Source organism: Platichthys flesus, chromosome 7, assembly GCF_949316205.1.
Source record: "Platichthys flesus chromosome 7, fPlaFle2.1, whole genome shotgun sequence".
Taxonomy (NCBI): domain Eukaryota; kingdom Metazoa; phylum Chordata; class Actinopteri; order Pleuronectiformes; family Pleuronectidae; genus Platichthys; species Platichthys flesus.
This window is the reverse complement of record NC_084951.1, coordinates 20464462-20483400: the sequence shown is the minus strand read 5'-3', so window position 1 is coordinate 20483400 and position 18939 is coordinate 20464462. Positions and strand designations below refer to the sequence as shown.

Here is an 18939-nt window from a genome sequence, read left to right as displayed (position 1 = left end):
TATCTGGTTATTAAGTGGGTCAGGGCTCAGTTGGATGCTCCTATAAACGTTTACATTTTACGCACGTGTTTCCAGGTTTACTTCTCTAGATGTATCCAATATGTCTCTTACTCCAAAGATTCACCACAAACCACAAAAACCTCCAGAAATAATATTTAAACAAAGAAAGTAAGACTACTTTCTTTTAAGAATCATTCCCTCGTTATTAGAATGATTCCCAGACTCGTGCTGTAGAAAAATTCCTCCAATCACTCTTACAGTTATATCACTTTATTATGACATTGATAAACATTAATTACATTTATGTCTTATAATGTATATAATACATATAACATCACTTCTCGTGGTTCCAGTGGACCTGGTGCGCTCCGCCACGCGGTGCGCCTCCATCCTGTGCCATCTTCCTTTTATTATGGCGACATCTGGTGGCAGAATCCGGATATTACATCCACAAATACTCACCAACCCACTTCATGTTTGACCCTGCGCGCTTTCCGTAGCTTGTCAAAACTTGATACCGCCGTGCCCCTTCTGGAGATTGTTGATGAAGAGGTATATTAGATTATTGATTTCGTTATGGATCCTCATCACCCATACCTGATCGGGGATTGCCTCATTCATATCTACTCTTTCCTAACCGAGGAGGATTTGATCGTAGCTTCGCATGTGTGTAAGGTACGTGTCCAACTCGCGGAAGTAGTCGAGATAACAGTTTGTTGTTGTTGTTGAAATAATTCGGACATGTTCCCCTGTGGTTCTCCAGGACTGGCACGAAGCTGCGGACACTCCGTGGCTGTGGAGGTGAGCTGGTTTCAATCTGTATCTCACTCCTCTCTCTGCACAACTTGTTAATAAAGATTGTTGTTGTGTGAACGTCAACGATCATTGTGTGTTCTCCCCCGCAGGAGGCTGTGTCTGCAGCGCTGGACCTTCTGTAACCTCGCTGTGTTGGGCAGTGACCGGGTCAATCACTCCTGGAAGACCTACTTCCTGCGCCGCCGCCACCTCGAGGAGGAGATGACGCAAGGACGCTCAGGAGGTTACACCTGCATCAGCCTCAGAGGACACACAGGTATGCACAAACACACACACACACACACACACACACACACACGTAGTTATTACTTGCCTAACTCTTGCCTTAACCTGACCCTAAACCTAACCCTCACCCTAACCTAAAGGCAATCCACGTTTATTTGTAGCACATTTCAACAGTAAGGCAATTCATAGGTCTTCACATAGAATAGAATATAAAAGGCATCTCGACAAATTGTAAAAGCAACACAAGACAATACATAAAAATAAGCATTTGATAATGAATCGTTAAAGTTACAAAGGAGTCAAATGTGAATTAAAAAATAAATTGATAAAATAGGAAATAGCAGAGTGAAAAAAACACTGCAGTTTAAGAAATTAAAAAGTTAAACTGACCTTAACTTCGACGTTACCTTAACCTTACCCTAACCCTAACTCTAACCCTTTCTTTAACCTTAACCTAACCCTAAATCTAACCCTTAACCTTGACCTGACCCTAAACCAAACCATAATTTTTGTGTTCACCTGAAAATTTACGTTATGTGGACCTGATTTTGTGAAGTCAACTCCCCATAATGTGACTGTTTAACTCTGGAATCCACTTCACTTGACTCCATAATGTTTCTCATCCTGTTTCTTTGGGTCTCACGTGTGCCTTGCCCATCAGGCAGGGTGGTAGGGCTGGTGTACCTGCAGGGGAACTCAGCCCAACTTCCTGAGCTCTGCAGCAGCAGCACCACAGTCTGCAGCGGCTCCGCTGATGGTACAGTTCGAGCATGGAACATCCAAAATGTCAGTGCAACCCCCGTCAGCATCTTCATGCATGATCTGTGCTCACATTTTTCCTGTTTAGATTCACAGAGGTTGACTGAAATTTTCTAATAATGTCTGTAGGTTTTGAAATGTGCTTTTCCTTTGAATTAAATCGGGCTTATAACATTTTTACAGAGCAAAAGAAAAAGTAACTGACTCAGAAACTTGTGAAGCTCAAAGTGAATTGTCTCATGTCTGTCCTCATCAGTCCATGATTAGCTAAAATGGCACTCATAAAACCACATACCTTTTCCAAGGCCCAGATATTTAGGCTGCTTCACCTCATCTTCAGTTATGGTAGGTCTGTTACACAAATTAATTTATTTTTTAAAAACCCTGTTTAATCAAGCTGCACCCAGATGTACACATAGATATAAATCCCCTTAATATGCCTCATTTTTTTCCATCAACATCCCGACATTTTTCAACTGGGAATTGGTGAAAAGAGAGATGAATAATAAAGGAGAGGAAAATAGAGTGCCTCTTTTTTCCAGATCCATGAAATCTAAAACGTAATTGTTGCTTTCTTAGCCCACGTCCCATCCCTCCACCAAGTTTTGTGGAAACCTGTTAAGTAACTTTTGCGTAAACCTTGTGATATCAAACAAACAAACAGGCGGGGTGGAAACCACAAAGAAATAACTCTTCGTGGTAGTAGGTGTCACCTGCTGTCAGTTTTGTTATCAAAAATGCATTCACACCTGTTATCTCCACCGCACCTTGTGACATGTACCGCAGTCATGTGCTACTGTAGCCCACATGAATGCAGTTTTCATTCCAGCTCCGCTCCCCTGAAACAAACTCTCTAGTAGCTTCCTCTGCTTGGCTCGCAGATGCAGGTCATTGGAATCAATCCTCTCCATCAATGCTGACGAGGCAGTTTTCTCTCTCTCTCTCTCTCTCTCTCTCTCTCTCTCTCTCTCTCTCTCTCTCTCTCTCTCTCTCTCAGGGGAAGCCTGTGTGGTGCAGTCCTGTGCAGAGTCCCTTGACTGCGATCGTAAAGGATGAACAGCATGGCGTCGTGATCACAGCCGACTCCACGGGCCTCATCAAGACCTGGCGAGCCAGCAGCGGCCAGGAGGTGGCCTCGTTTCCAACCGCATCCCCTCACTGTTCATTGCTCCAGTACAGCTTCAACAACGACTGGTTTCTCAGTGTACGCAACTTCAGAGCAATATATCAAAGTGTATTATTTTTATCATTCGATGTTTGACACCTACTTTCCCTGATTTCTTTATCCAGGTGGGAACCAGTCAGGGGTCAGTGCTCACACTAGCTGATTCAACTTTGACTCAAAAGTCCAGCATCAAGGTTTGGGACGAGTTTAAAGTCGACGTACTCGTAGTTTCACCAAACAAGAAATGGGTCGCAGCCGGAACCAAGAACAATGATGATTTATGTCCGAAGGTATTTCTTATTGTCGTTGGCTTCATTTGTTTCTCCTACTCTCATCCTCTTGTACCTCATTTACCTGCGTCCAAATTCCTCGATAAGAACGGGGAAACACAAATACACGTTTAGCAGATTTCTCTGGTTGTCTTCGTCACCAGGTGATCTACACTGAGAGTCTGACCTCTCCGTCTGAGGACGAGGATCCTCTGTGCCAGGCCGTGCCCGTCACCGGGTGCCAGGCAGCTGTCTTCATACCCACCCAGCCCGCCAGACTGGCCGTCATCCACTTCACCACGCTCTCAACCAACAAAGCCCTCACTGTGTTCGATGTCAGCATTAAAAAGACAAAGTACAAGGCGGATATCCAGGGTGAGGACAGAGACTAGTGATATGAATCTCATAACAGCCATTAAAAAAAGTAGCAGTCAGTTGGTGAATCAGTCTAGAAAAAAATCCATTTAACTACTGAACAGCTGCTGGTAAAGAAGCCGCTGAATTTAATCTTTGCTTATTGTGGAGTTCTACTGCATTTCATCACTCCAAGAAATGTCTGATGCAATATTTCACTCAGAGAAGGAAATAAAGCTCCACCAAGACCCAAAAGTCTGCTTATTAAACCACATTTAAACTCAGTAGATCCGGTTTCAATTTATTTTGTGTTGATCCTTGACTTCACACTTGTTCTCAATTTTCTGTCAAAAATAATTCTAAGAAATTGTTTGAAATTTAATTAGATGTAATTTAAGTTGCTTGAGTGAATTCATTCTGTAACTCACCATCACAGAATAAATTCTATAAATCTTTATAATAGCGTGTACTTTTATAATCTTGATTCTCTTCTCATTTTAGTCCAGCAGGTGGAGTCCTTTCACTTGACTCTGAAGAATTGGTCCTCGCACATCCTGCTGGAGGCCAGAGACAGCAACTGCTTAGTGGTGGCAGCCGACCAGCAGCTGTGGGTGTACTCTCTGAAAGGAGCCCTGCTGGCTAACTTTAAAGAGCACATCATGTCCATTTCTTCTATATGTCTGGTCAGCTGTTCCCTCAATTGGATTTTAAAAGAAAAGTCCACTTCACACGTTGAAATAGTCTCTCTAGATTTCTCATTTGTTTTTCTGTGTGTGTGTTGACTTTGACAGGATAACTTTCGTGTGGTGACGGCGTCTCAGGATCTGTCCTTACGAGTTCTGACGTGGACAAAAAACCGAGACAACGGGCTGAGTCTGGAGAGCAGATACCACCTACTGGGAGGCTCGCACACCATGTCCAGGTAATGGAATCTGTGAAGGGTTGGCGTCGGTCTGCTGCAATCAAGTTAGAGGCAATAGTAGCTAAGCTTGTAATGCAACTCATCACTAACAGTCTGAATACATCTATCTTCTGTGAATTTGACATAACAAATATTTGGCATAGCAGGAACTAAGGGAATAGATTTTACCCCTATCTCTGTGTGTGTGTGTGTATGTGTTTGTGTACCAAATAACTCAACTGTGCATGAACAAACATTCACCAAACTTGGTAGGATTATAACTTGGGAGGGTGTCTCCAGATGATTAACTTTTTGAGCTGATCGGCCTCAGGCCAAAGTAAAAACAAATATGGTGCAGAAGAACAAGTCTCCACAAATAATAGAGCTAGCGAGACAAGCTAAAACTTATGTAAATCCGAAAATGACTCCTCATCGTATGATAATCGATGTAATGTTAGTACATAGTTCAAAAAAGCATTTTTTGAGGAATCTCAGTATCCTACTGGACTATAGACACAACTTGAACTTTATATAGAACAAAAATGTATTTATAATGCTATGATAGGAATGACATCGTCACAGTGTCACCATGAAGTCAGAAAAAAATTTGCAACCAAGAAAGATTGAGGACATGATCTACAATTTTATTGAGATGAACCAATGATTAGTCATCACATGGTATAAATTATGTCTTGATGGATTCTATATATATATATTTATATGGTATTACAATATAAAAACATCAGAATTGTCTGATTGGAATATAAACAGCGTTTGCATCGCCCCTTAGCTTCTTTTAATCTACTAATTTTGTGTCTTTTGTGCCCTGTCCCCAGAGGGTTCACTCATGTTGCGAGTGACTACACCAGCATCGTGGCCTCAGTGGAAGGGAAAGATGGGAAAGACGTCTTGAAAGCTTATTTCTTCACCTCCTGAGCGTCACTGCTTCACGGAGACAAGCGCCTTGATTTGCACGACCCTCGGGAAGGAGGAACTTTTGCTTTTATTTCTAACTGTTCGTCAAATACTTGTTATCTTGATGTTCGTTGGTAGGTCTGTGTTTACAAAAAGAAGAGAATGTAACATAAGTTACAGATAAGAAGCACTATTATATGGGAAAGGCATTGATACGCTGTGTGATACAATATGGAAAGAAAGTGTTTTATGATCATGGAGCTGAGGTATGTCACTGTTGTGGATGAATATGACCAAGCTCAAGGCATGAAGTATTGCAAAGTAAATATTCTGGTGTGCTGTTCTTCATAACGTTGCCTCCACACTCTACTTAGATCAAATAATACTGAGGTGAGCTTTGTATTAGTGGCAATAAACTACATACCATGAATCTTTTACATTATATACCCCCCCCCCCCCCGCATTGACAAATTAGTTCTTGAACATTAAATCGATTTGTCACAAGGCACAAAAAGCTTCCTTTTCCTCTTTCTTGCCTCCACATGGAGTCTGAGTGCGCCATACAAACATAACCTGGTCCAATCATGAAGAGAAGGGAGACGAGTCTGTCTCATCTGCGTCCATGCTCGTACATCTGGTGTCTTCGAGGACACACCTCAGGACTGGAGTCATGGTCTCGTATACTTGCCTCCCCTCCTCCGAGTTATTCTCCACCTGTTTAAAAGGCAAACACCATTCTTCAGTTTTTAAAAAGGAAATGAGTTGAAATGTCAAAATGTTTGTTGTGTTTCTTACCCAGGTGAAAGCTTTGATAGTTCGATTCAGGAATGCATTTTCCACCTTTTCTGGTATCATCAACAGGTTGGCCATGCAGTCCAGTATGCACCGTAGTGTCTGTCTTGGAGCCTGGGAAGAGGAGACGAGGAAGGCGGAGTCAAAAGAATGAATGGTTGCATTGCTGTGGTTACAGGGGGGAATCAGCACAGAGTCACCTCTGACCTGGTCGAGTGTGTTTAGGACAGTTTGAGGATCGGTGTTTTCAGGGTTCAGGGCTTTGACGTCCTGGACGGAGATGACAGGCTCTTTAAGTTGCTCCATCCAAGCCCACATGAGCCCGGTGAGGATGAAGGGGTCCCGCTCCATTAAAAGCCTCTCCCAGGCACCGCCTTGGTTCAGCTCTGCCTACACACATTCAGCCGTCAGACATATTTAACCCAGTATGTGACTGGGGCAACTACTTCAGACACTTTGTACTGTTAAAGCTGCTGGGTGTTGATTTGTTTAGACACTAAAGCATGCTATGATGAGGATTATGGATAGTTCCATGTGAAACGTTTAAGTTGCTGCTGTTTGTCCCTTTGGAGAGGAGTTCATTGACTCCTATCGGCCATTGTTCTACATAAGACACGTATGTAGCGTAACAGGTGGAGTATCCTCGTGCTAGAGTAGCGTGAGAGGTCTGTGAATCCAGAGAGTGATGTACTGTTCAGTTGAACTTGGTTTTTTAAAAGTGAAGACAGGAGCAGAATAAAACCCTGAGTTTTGAAGAAGACGTTACAGCCCGCTTATTACCCACAAGCCCAAAAGACCTCGAGCAGGCTACCAGCAAAGGTAGAACAAAACTTCATTGGGGGGGCATGCACCTTTAAGATTGGATGTTATGTATATGCAAGAAAGCCTTTGTTGTAACTATAAACAATAGATTGTCTTGAACCTCTGACATGGGGGTCATTTACCTGCCAGGCTAAGACTTTGCTCTTGTGCTGTTCTTTCCCATCGAGGAACAGATCCACTGCCAGGGCCTGTGCCACCAGCAGCCTCCTGGCATCCAGGGACAACTCTGACTGCAGAGTGATGCAGGGCACCTCCGACATCTCCGATTGCTCCTCCTTTCTATCTTTAGGTTTCGTGCCGTTCATCCCCAACTCCTTCCTCTGCTCTGCCTTCCACCTGGTCAAAATGGTTCCCTTCTGGGTAGGTTCCTGGTTCCCAAAGGACCCGCTGCGCTGGATGGATCCATCTGGGATTTCTACGTTCTTGGTTTGCCACAGTGAGCCTGATGAGCCGTGCAAGACCTCAGTAATTTTTTTATTCCTGTCCTGACACTGGGGTGCGACAGGCTTTTCTAAGTTTTTTTGCGACAGGGATTGGAGGGGTTGCGTGAGAAGGTTGAGCTCCGAGCCCAGTCGTCTCAAGTCGGACTCACTGTAGCTCAGACTTTTGCGGTGGTAGAAGATGGGCGGCTCGTGGAAATGCCTGGGTAAGGTTGGCGAACCAGGTAAGCGGGGATGCTTGGCAAACATGTCAGGGCCCAGCTTCTCGATGACGCTGAGAGTCATCTCTATGTCATAAATGTCCGGGGCCTCCAAAATGTCCTCCTCGATCATCTGTCGGTTCTCTGCAATGTCCTTCAGAAGTCTCGACACAAGCCGGACGATCTTCGGTAGGTGCCGCAGCTCCTTCCTCTCGTCGCCATGCAGAACGTGTCTCTGGCGGTGCAGGTACTGCGACAGTGTGACAGGGTTGGACTTAGGCTCGGCACAGGAGAACACACTCCTCAAAGGGGTGAGGAACTGGACAAAGTCTCTGACACAACGCAGCTGACCTCGGGTCTGGATAGAACCGGGGCGTTTAGCTCGCACATACGAAATAGCCTGGTTAGCCGTCATCCTGGTGGAAAAGGCCAAGAAACATGCTAACAGCACACCTGGAGGGAAGCACAGAGAAAACAGTTTGTTGAGCAATGGAAATTTGAAAGTGCTTAATGAACCATTCCACATGAATCTACCTGTTCTGCCGAGACCAGCATGACAGTGAACGGCCGTCTTTCCCTCCTGGTGTGCGAAGGCCATGACCTTCACCATGTCCAGCACAGAGGTGAGATTGGCAACTCCATAGTCGCTCCAGCCAAAATTGTAGAAATAAACTGAAATGACATGATGTTTTCAGGTACACTTTAGCAAATGTTACAACATTTTTAAAGGACTCTCACATCAAGCACTTACTGTTGTTCTCCATGAAGACCTCTGGGCGGTATGAGAAGCCGCTCTCTGGCTCCAGAGGGTTTCCACAGCTGGCATGTTCGCCAGGTATCTGTAGGTTGATCACTGTTTTAATACTGTTCCTTGACACAAACACATCCAAAGAGAGACATGTTATTATTCTCATCTCCAAAGATGGTGCTCATATTCCTAGAGTTTTGTATATATATATATATATATATATATATATATATATATATATATATATATATATATGTACATACATATATACCTTCTGAATTGATCAATAATGTCATATTTCTCAATGATTTCTGTCGAGGGTCTGGACATAGCAAGAAGATGATCAGTAACCCTGAAATAATACAAAAGAATGTTAGTGTGATGTAGAATAAATAATAAGCTGCCTCTTTTTACTTCAACTAACACAACTTCATAAAGATATACACTTAAGAAAGCTGCTTTTTTTTTTTTTTTACTACAAACTAACTACTGAGGTAGAACAAACAGGTGTACCAGGATGAGTAGAGGCCTTTGATAGCTTGCTGGTCATCACTCCAATGACTCGGGTTGTCATACTTGCAGGCGTGACCTCCGCAGCCGATAGAGCATTGCATCGGAGCAGGGATGACAAAACGTATAGCTTCTCCTACTATTGTGTAGTTGGCCCTGGGGGCTCTGACTGTTATTGATGTTAAGGGGTGGGAGAAAGGAAGAGAAATCTGACATTATGCAAATAATCTTAAATTCGAAGTAATATAATCAATGAAATCGTACTACTATTCATGTTATGTAAAGAGAGAGATGTAAAATACTGGTAAAATCCCATGAAAGGTTTGAGATACTCCCGAAAGACTCCAAATCAAATGCAGGTTGTTCTGCAAGGCCTAAATAATTAAGATGGTCAGTGCTCGCGTCGAGGTGTTTAATCCTCGCCTTGACTTTAAAAATAGCTTCCCTTGTGGCACATTCGACTTGAAGACAGCAATAAAAACCTGTAAATGCAAATCTGAGCAGCTAACTGACCTTCTACTCATAAACGTCTATTGATCTGTCTTCATAACTCTTACTCACGGTATTCCATCAGAGCTCCACCTCTGGTATTTTCCTGGAGAGCCATGTGAGCAGTCGTTCAGGCTGACATCCACAGTCATAGCAGAGCCTGGACACATGGATACCTGCTTTGTTACACCACCTCATTGACGCTCACACTCAAAGTGGAGCAGATGGATTTATCTTGAGTCTGGAATACAATCTGGAAAACGCTCTGAGTCCTCTGGATTAAACCTTAGTTTTCCAGTTTCAAACGAGGTGACTAATATGCCTGAGCACCTGAAAATGTGCTGAACCATCTAAGATCAACATCATAGATCACATGTAAGCAAATGTAAAGCAGTCATAAGACATTAGAAGGGATGTGTCACTTGCCTTTCTTAATAGCTTTACCTCGTTAGAGTAAAATATTCAGAAATCACCATTCCACTGTGCAGAAAAATAAACCATGTAGCTACCAAGGAAGGAAATACAACTACCCTAACAGTAAATAACACAAAATGAAATGCATTTGATTGAAAACAAAGTAAGTATTCACCTGTTGTAAGTGGGACGAGGTGCCGGTGACCATCTCAGAAGACAAGCTGCTCAGAGCGGCGGCTGCCAACATTTCTGACATCAGCCTGTGACGTGGTCTCTCCCTCTCGAGGTCTTTGGGAAGTCAATCCCGTGGCCTCGCTTGATTTGATTGGTCTCAGATTATCTCTGTTCAATGGGGTGGGGTGATAACAGGTAGCCACAGGATCCACGGCCAACTCACCATCCAACTCACCAGGATCAAATGAAGAAAACAAATGAATGTGGTGAAAGGTTGCAAGGTGTGTTTCTTTGTGATTACCTCCATGCACGGTATTCCTCCCTGTGCTCTTTGCAGGGGGGGGGGGGGGGGGGGGGGGGTTCTATTCCTGACTCCTCCTGGATTAGACTGCTAATCTTATTACTGCTCGGGTATAAAACAGAGCTCCCACTCCTCAACATAAACTACCACTATGACCACACCCCCCAGTCCCTTCTGCTGGACTGTTCAAGGATGAAACACATATTCTGCTTGTTGAAGCCTTTATTGTCATCAGGAAACATTTCAACAACATCCACCTCAACAGATTCCCATCAGGTCGATGTGTATTGGTTGTTAACGAGCACAAATGGAAGTGAGTTTTTTTTTCGTGAGGGGGTATAGATTGAGAATTTCTCAAATCTAAACCATACTGTCGCTCTCCTGCCCTGCTGCTACAAATAGTGGGACCTGAGAGACATGGGAAGTCGATAACATTTGATTGGCTTACTGCGCGCCTTGCAAAAGCGGGTTAGGATGTAGGTTACCACAGAGAGATCGGGTTATGATGTACAGCATTCAGAGAGACTTACAAGACGATAATCTTAAAGCAATGCCCTGCACCTTTTCACACTTCAAAAGATCTGTCAGGTGTGGAAGTAAGGATTATAGATTTCTGCTTGTTATAAAGCTGCAGAAGGTTTGTATCACTTGATTCTGATCCTGTATTTTACTACCCTTCTTTTTTTATTTTGTAATCTGCCATTTGCTTTCACAGATGAGGCAGACACAGGCCACTCAGGGACAATCACACTGTGTATTCAAACCAATATAACCATTAATAAATGAGTTAATACAAATAAAAACAATAAGAGCAATAAAAAGAAAAATTAGACATTAATACAAAGAAAACAACTAATAACACAAATTTTTAAAAATGTAATCTTGAATCTCTGAAAGTCTGTTTTTCTGTTCTAACACACAACATATTGCCTATCAATTAAAACTGTGGAGCTCGGTCTGGCTGTGAAGAGGAAAGAACCAATCAGCTTCATGATAACGAGTATCAGAGGAACAAGGACAAAAACACTCTGTCATCACAAACCTATTGAGTTGAGTGCAGGACGTGTTGTGTATGTGGGACGAGATAAGGCCCAGGGTAAATCACAGGCTTGAGATTTTTAAGGCGTGTCTCGTTAGTCGTTCTACCATGACGAATACGGAGTGTAGAGATAAGAGTATATCAAGAGTACAGGCATTTGATAAAACACATATAGAACAGAGAAATCACAATGTTTGAATATTAATTTTAGCTATAATGATGTTTTAACAGCATTAGGTATTAATGTAAGACTGGGAAGATAGTTTTCATTTGAATTTACAGTCAGGAAAATGTTGCACTCAGCCTGATTCAAACACAAAGAAAGAAACATGAGCCGGACAGATAAGAACAGACTCTGGCAATAACATGTGCACATTTCAGTCAAATGTGAAGGGAACAGGTAAGAACTAAAAACAGTTTGCACCGGTCTTCATCGGCACAAGTGAGAAAAACCTGTATCTTTCTAAGAAATGGGTTGTGTGATCTCTGAAGTAATGTGATGCTCTAGATTTAATCTGTAAGGTGAGTCCACACTCATCTGTAACCATCAAAAATAATAGTTATCTTCCATATCAGAGACAGTCAATCACCAGACAGCCATGAGGAAACCAGCTCTGTGTCACAGGTATAGTCAGTTAGGCAAAAGTAGTAATACCACATTATAAAATATCTCTTTACAATTAAAGGTATGGCATTCAAAATCTTATGTGAGTGCAAGTAAGAGTATTCTCAACTGAATTAACTTTCTGTGTCAATAGTAACTTAATGCATGAATGCGGCATTTTGATGCTTTAGTTGGTCAAAATGATGCAAATTGTATTTACATTATTTATAAAATGTAATGTTAGGAAGTAATGGCCTTTAACACATTCTATTATATTATTGAACAAAATACTTTTATCTTAGATTTTAAATGAAAACCAAACATGTGATAATATTAGCGGTTCACCTAATTTTGTAATGTTAATTTTGAAGACAGATATAAATCAGACAGTGTCATAAATCCTCTTCTGTGTGAAAAATACAGTTTTTCTCGATTGTTTGCAGTAACAGAAAACATGAATTCATGTTTATTCCAACAGGGGGCAGCAGAGATTCGCGTGGCAGCTGCTGACCGACCTGTCAGTTTGATCTATTTCTATGACAACCCGCGGTTTGGAGAGAGACTTCCGGGCTCCACATAAGCAAAGAAGCAAAGCCTGATGGGAAATGAGTTAATTTAGTGGCGTCGCTGGGTGACACTGCCTTTCCTGCCAGTACTACTACACTACATTTCCCATGAAGCACTGCGGCTCGGTAGGAGCAGCCCCAGCTGGTTGCGTAGGAACGTTCAGCTGTTTCAAACGAGCCGGTGTCCGCAGCATAAAACTACCGGAAATGAGCAGATGTGCCTTCAAAATAAAAGACACGTGTTCTGATAGATTGTGAAATATGTTAACACATATCAACACAAATTTGACATTATCTGTCTAACACATATTATAATAAAATAGAAATGTGTTGCACTATACATTTTTGCTCAGACTGTATATTTTCTTGCTGTTATAGTGCATGCTTACTTATTTATTACATTAGCCAATGTCTTACAATTTATTGGCTATCACCAATACTATTGCAACATGGCCAATTTCTCATTTATTTATTTGTGAAGTCTGATATAAATCTTAACCAACTAACTAACTAAGTAGCTAGATAACTTACTAACCAACATACTAACTAACTCTACACATTATCTCTTTACCATAAATGGTATAATTTCAATATATATCAACAATACAGAATAAACAGATCTACTCAAGGCCTGACATCGGCCAGCCTTTTATTCTGAAACTCTAAACCCGGATGTGTGACTTCCTGTCTGCGGGGTTCGATCTGCTTGCTGGTGCTCTGCGGCTCTATCGCTCCGACAAGCCGGGGAGAGGAGAAGCAGCCACGGGACGTCAGCGATGGAGCTCTGATAGAAGATACGACGGCGAGCTCCCCCCGTCGGAGAATCGAACCCTCCTCCCCACATGACCAAAGAAACCGGAACGGCCACGAGAAACGCAGGCGTAACAATCATGCAGTTCAAATACCGACGAATCTGAGCAGCCGCCTCCTCCTTCAAGGTTACGCCGCTCGAAGACGCCCCAGCATCCCTCGCCTCGCCTCCCACCCCCTTCTCACACCTTCGCCGGTTACCCACCATGTCCGTGGAGGAGCGTGGATACCCCGACGCGATGCTCCTGCCGGAGGCCCGGCCCGAGTGGATGCGCGCCGAGATCGAGCGCCTCGCCCGGGAGCTGAGCGAGACCACGAACGAGAAGATCCAAGCGGCGGAGTACGGGCTGGCGGTGCTGGAGGAGAAGCAGCAGCTCAAACAGCAGCACGACGACCTGGAGACGGAGTACGAGGCCGTGAGGCAGGAGCTGGACCAGCTGAAAGAGGTCAGCAGACACGGGATATCACTCATCAATCATATTACCAATCATAATACACAGCTCTGACACATCAGCCATATTCCCTGTGTCCGTTTTCTGGGTGTTTTAGCTAATTGCTGCAGTAAATACTTACTATATATATTATTTGTATTCTCTCATCACTTCAGTGACAGGGACATTTGACAGGCATCAGTCATAAAGCAGCAGAGGTGCCCCTCATCCTACAAGGTCATTCACTGCAGGATGAGGAGGGGGTGCTGCTACCCCCCCCCCCCCCTCCTCTCTTCGCACAGGGTATCCCCTCATTCCACTTGCCACCTTTATTTATTAATGCAGCTCCTTCTTCAAGATAGGACATTCCTGTCTGACTCAGAGTGAGTCTTGTTCTGCTCTGTTTCCTCCAGTCCCCCCCCCCACTGCTCTATAATGTCTAAATCACAAGTAGATCTGCCATCTGCACATAAATAAACATTTTTAGAGGGAGGTTTGCTGTGCATGTTCGGTATGAGACGTTAAAATCTGACTCATTTATTTGAATCTGTGATTTTGTGTTTAAATCTGTCCTTCAAGCAGATTTGGACTTTTTAAAACTATATATATACCTGTTCCGCTGTCTTTAAAAGCAGAAGTTTAATAGGGACATTAGATGATATCTTGTCTTTCAGCTCCGCCAGGCGCTCCTCTGCGAACAGGCCATACTAGTTTAGTGTGAGGGAGGAGGAGGGGGCGGCAGCAGGTTTGAATTTTTGAACCTTCCCGCTCAGAGCAGAGGAGGAGATGAGTTGCAGAGGAAACCAGACGAGTTGCGACCCCGTGGGAATGGAAAGAATGTTGAGAGTGACGGTTCAAGTTGGGCCGGCGGAGTCGGATAAAGGACGTGTCTGTTTTTCCTAACAGGGGTCTGACTCACTTCCCCCCCCCCTGTCATATCACACTGGGTCCAATTTTCCTTCCTTAGTTTGTCAGTGTCCTGTATGAAAGTGTGGCTTCAGAGTGACGTGAGGCAGAGAGTCGCACAAACGTCCGTGGCCACTGATTCTCTGACACCGGCTTGTTCACGGTTGCACACGTCCTTCCTTTGACAAATGGATTCCTCCTGTGTGAGGCAACCAGCAGCTGACGGAGCTGACTTCGTGGTAAAGCCCTTCTTGGCATGCCAGAAAGCTGCTCATCACTCTCTTGGTGTTTTTTTTTGTGCTTTTCAGGGGAGAGACAAAAACACAGAGAGTTTCAGCTCTTGGCGTCGCCCTCCTCTTCCTGTCTTGTTTTCCAGCAGCCTTCTCTCTCTCTCTAATGGTTGTTGTTGCAGAAAGGAGGAGTTATCGGGGCTGTCTCAGCAACTCCTGCTCTGATTCCCATGCATTGCAAAGCTCTGAATAGAAGAATCAGACTGGGAACGGTTTTAAAAGTAACCAAGGCTGCAAACAAATAAGTGAATAGGGACATTTTGAGGAGATTATTGACCTTTCTCTAAATATGGTTGTTCGTATGAAAGGAGCTCCCATTGTGAGTCTGGCTGGACTCTTTGTGTTGTGTCTGATCTTTCTCTCTGTGTCATAATGGGCCACAAACATCCATCTGTGGGAGTCATAAACTGGATTTTTTGCTCTCAGCTGGGGCAGGGGTTCTTTATTTGGCCTTGGGTTATGCTGGCTGCAGATCACTGATCAGAGGTTCATATTTTTGAAAGACCACAGTTCTGCTCCTTTTATCCTTCTACCCCTCCCCCCTCAGTCCAGCAGCTTCTGGACGAAGGGCAGAAGTGATGCTATCAGGAGAGCAATGCACACACATCCTCCTGAATCCCCCCTCTACACTTCCTCTGTATTGTGTGTCGTAGAACAGATAAGCACAAGATAAGCTACTGTCTCCACAGTGTCTGAAGTTAAAGCTTGAAGCAGCGATGGCTTTCGAGTCAAAATCAACCTTTCAGAGCAAAGCAGTGACCAGTCATCCACTTTTAGAGCAGTTCCGGCTCCAGAAGTAAATTTCCCCTTCATTTTCTCCATTGATGTTTCAGAAAATCCCTATAAAATTGTTTAAAGTCTGGAACCTAGCCGACCAGCTATTTGAAAAATAAATAGAGGTACGCGATTGTGTGTGCAGAACTATTGTTTTGTGGTCTAGTGGCAGAAACTTGGACTAAGGGCAGAAAAGGTCTGTGGTTCATCTCTGGTTCGACTTCACAGAGAGACAACAAAAGACGGACGTGGATTGATCTGCCCAAAAATCCAAGAGGATTCTCCCTACCCTGTCTAGTGCCCCTGAGCAAGGCACCTAACTCCCCCAACATCTGCTCCCCGGGCGCCGTACTCTGTGTGTCCTACACTGTCACATGTCCTGACTGACTTTCACCACTTTACACTTTCTTTTCCTCATCTCTTAAAATATCCATGTTAACAAGACAAATCACAGTTGCTCCGTGGTAAACATAAGGCAACGCTAAACGATCTGATTGTAGCTGACATGATTTTCGTTGTGGTAAAATATTTCCATGGAAACAGCCAGCTCCACCAATCAGAGACGTTGCTACACCTGAGGATTGTGGGTAGTGGCAATCCAAGAAGTGTCGCAGCTTCTCACGCTGGCTTTTATTTTTTTTTAGGGTGATTTAGAGTTGACAGGTCAAACTAACCATGTGTGACTTTTTCTATAGCTGTTGGTAAAGAGTGTATTTGTCTGGTCAGGAACAAATGTTGTGTTGCCTTAGGTGCACGGCTACTATTTGCACTATTGCCAGCTATGTTTGGAGGTCTCTTCTCTTTCAAACAGACTGGAGTGGATTGTCTGAAATTTACAGAGTATCTCAACACGGGATTCTCTCCAGTGACCCTAAACCTCTCCTTTCCCTTACAGCTATGTGCAAACACAACACAAACAAGAAAAGACAGATTTATGTGTATTCGCAGTGAGCAAATTTCCCGTTTGGCTAGTCCTCATCTTCTTACTTCCCATTGGACAGGACACTAATGTTCACACTGAAACACACCCCCGCACACACGCTACTCCTGAGGCTTGAAGATGGAGGAATGTGCTCTGCTGTTGCTTAGTAACCTCACGGCTCTGGGCCTGAATTGGAACCGCGGTGCTGCTTCCTCAGCAGGTGCTGCTTTCTGGTGTACTAACAGCTCGGTATTATAGTACATATAACCACGATTGTTGGAAGGAACCCTGCATTGGTTCATGGTATTAATTTGACGTCACACTCTAGCATTGGTCGACTACTATATGTGGGCATGGATCTTCCACCCACACTTTTCCTTCTTCTTATCTTTATCATTGTTGTCCTATCACAAAATAATTCTGAAAAGTAATTATTTGTGTACATGGACTTCTGTCACTCGGGTTATTGATACAGATGTAATTGATTCCTCAATCCTTATCCATCTTCTCCCACACTGGACTCCAACACTGCTAAGATGTAATATGTCCAGTCACATGGTTTTATATTGTTTCTAATATTTGATTTCCCTCACACTATCTAATTTATCTAGAACCTTCCGATATATCAGCTGATATGAATATAAAACAAATTGTCAATGATTCCTAATATGTCTCTATGACAACGCAATGTAATTGAGGGATGATATGTCACAGTTTGACCATAAACCTTATTTGAAACAACCATAAATAAGAAGAAAACCCATCTTTTCAACATTGTTTACTCAGTAAAATTAAGGTTTTCATACTGACTCATAGTAAACATCAACAACATATTATATCTAGGAAAGCCGGGTAAATCAATTGAGCTCTAATCATATCTCAAAGCCAATAAAGGATTTCTACATAAAAAGCAGCTCACTCCTCAATCAGTTCACTGATAGAAGCACCCTGGCTGCTAATGAAGCTGTATGGACTGTCCCCTGTTATCATGCTGGCTGAAGAGTACAGTTCCATTCAGTACGTACTGTAGATAATGACATTATGCTACATTACAGCAGTGGAAGAGCATGAGGTCATGTCTCCTCAGCGGTTGTTGATATTCTTAAGTTAAGCCACTCACAAATGACATCCCGTGCCACACCTACGACTGTAATTGCGGTCCTGAGGGAAGTCCCTGTTCCTGCATATTGTGGACCTGTATGGAGGCTCACAGCAGAACTGCAGAGCATCTCACTTCTACAGACAGTCTGTGAAGGAATGGACAAGTATCAGACCCACAAAAAGTGAGGACTCTGGATTCTAGGCATTTCTTTACAGACACCTACACAGTGGCCCAGAGCTTCTTGAGTCCTTGCTGCATTTCGACAAGCATTAGAGGCCACACCATCATCCAGTCACCCACAGACCCTATTTCTCTCAGTGTAGCAGCAGCTGTGTTGTGGAATTCAACCAGACAATCAAAACCCTAAATATTGTTAAGCTCAGTAAAAGCTGGGTTCTCTGTGCTCGTCTAACTGGCTCATTGTGTGGTTGAGTCCACTGGGGTTAACAGGTCTTGGGTGTCATAGACGAAGAGAGGGTTAAACGCCAGCAGAACACAGTGGATGACAAAGAGAGGCGTCCCATTGTGATTACATTTGAAAGGATTGGTCACTTTTGTCCCCTTTGAAATGGCAGATCACTATAGGATATATCCCTATGTCCTTAAACAAAGATATCTGGTGTGACTGTAAGCCCTCTCTGTGGTGTTAAATGGGTTGGATGCTGGTTGGACGTCACTAGAATATACAAGGACACAAAACCCATACGGGCTGCTTGTATTAGGAGTCATAAATATAGTCAGGCCACACTGTGCCATGTTTCATCCACAGCTGCTCATTTTCAAAATTTTAGTTTTCCCTTTTCTCACTTACTTCTGCCATTTTTATAACATACCCCAAACTCCCAGTCCCCCCTAAATACCTCATTCAAGCCATCTTACTCTATCAGTCTCTGCAGATATGCTTTTGCCTGTATTTGGACAGCACCTGCTAAAGCTTTAAGCATTGTTTCAGTTTTTCTAATGAGCTCTTTTATCCTTAATGTATTTTGTCGTGTGGCAAAACTGCAGTTAAGGGGTAATCTTTTCTAAATGGCACTAAATAAAGTCCCAAATCCTCTACGCTCTGGGTTGTAAGAGGATGAATCCCAGCCACTATGCTCAGGGCTTACAGAGGTCTGGGAGTCTGCCAAGCCCAGCCACACTCATCAGGCCCATTGCTGGGGACAGGTAGGTCCATGTTGGGGTAATGCTGCAGAGAGGT

The 18939-nt window shown here is 43.4% G+C and overlaps 3 protein-coding genes across 5 annotated transcripts in view; 2 read left to right on the top strand and 1 right to left on the bottom strand.

Moving 5' to 3' along the window:
• The first annotated feature begins 493 nt into the window (after nt 1-493).
• fbxw12 (F-box and WD repeat domain containing 12) lies at nt 494-5834 on the top strand. Its single transcript, XM_062392392.1, has 10 exons — nt 494-675; nt 764-801; nt 906-1072; nt 1703-1827; nt 2798-3004; nt 3091-3255; nt 3399-3609; nt 4090-4271; nt 4380-4510; nt 5326-5834. The coding sequence occupies exons 1-10, from the start codon at nt 577-579 to the stop codon at nt 5423-5425; spliced, it is 1425 nt and encodes a 474-aa protein (XP_062248376.1). The 5' UTR covers nt 494-576; the 3' UTR covers nt 5426-5834.
• Nucleotides 5835-5893: 59 nt separating this feature from the next.
• ptpdc1b (protein tyrosine phosphatase domain containing 1b) lies at nt 5894-9620 on the bottom strand. Its single transcript, XM_062392391.1, has 9 exons — nt 9478-9620; nt 8920-9085; nt 8678-8758; nt 8410-8528; nt 8193-8330; nt 7141-8111; nt 6404-6586; nt 6200-6310; nt 5894-6118 (listed from the first exon to the last, which is right to left on the bottom strand). The coding sequence occupies exons 1-9, from the start codon at nt 9521-9523 to the stop codon at nt 5987-5989; spliced, it is 1947 nt and encodes a 648-aa protein (XP_062248375.1). The 5' UTR covers nt 9524-9620; the 3' UTR covers nt 5894-5986.
• Nucleotides 9621-13191: 3571 nt separating this feature from the next.
• LOC133956478 (protein bicaudal D homolog 2-like) overlaps nt 13192-18939 on the top strand; it is a 42667-nt gene continuing 36919 nt past the window's right edge. For 2 of the 3 annotated variants that reach the window (XM_062391559.1, XM_062391558.1), the window contains exon 1: nt 13192-13759. In XM_062391559.1, coding sequence (XP_062247543.1) covers nt 13520-13759 — 240 coding nt within the window. In that variant the 5' untranslated portion in view covers nt 13192-13519. The remainder of the gene's footprint in view (nt 13760-18939) is intronic. The other variant, XM_062391560.1, reaches the window with a different exon arrangement.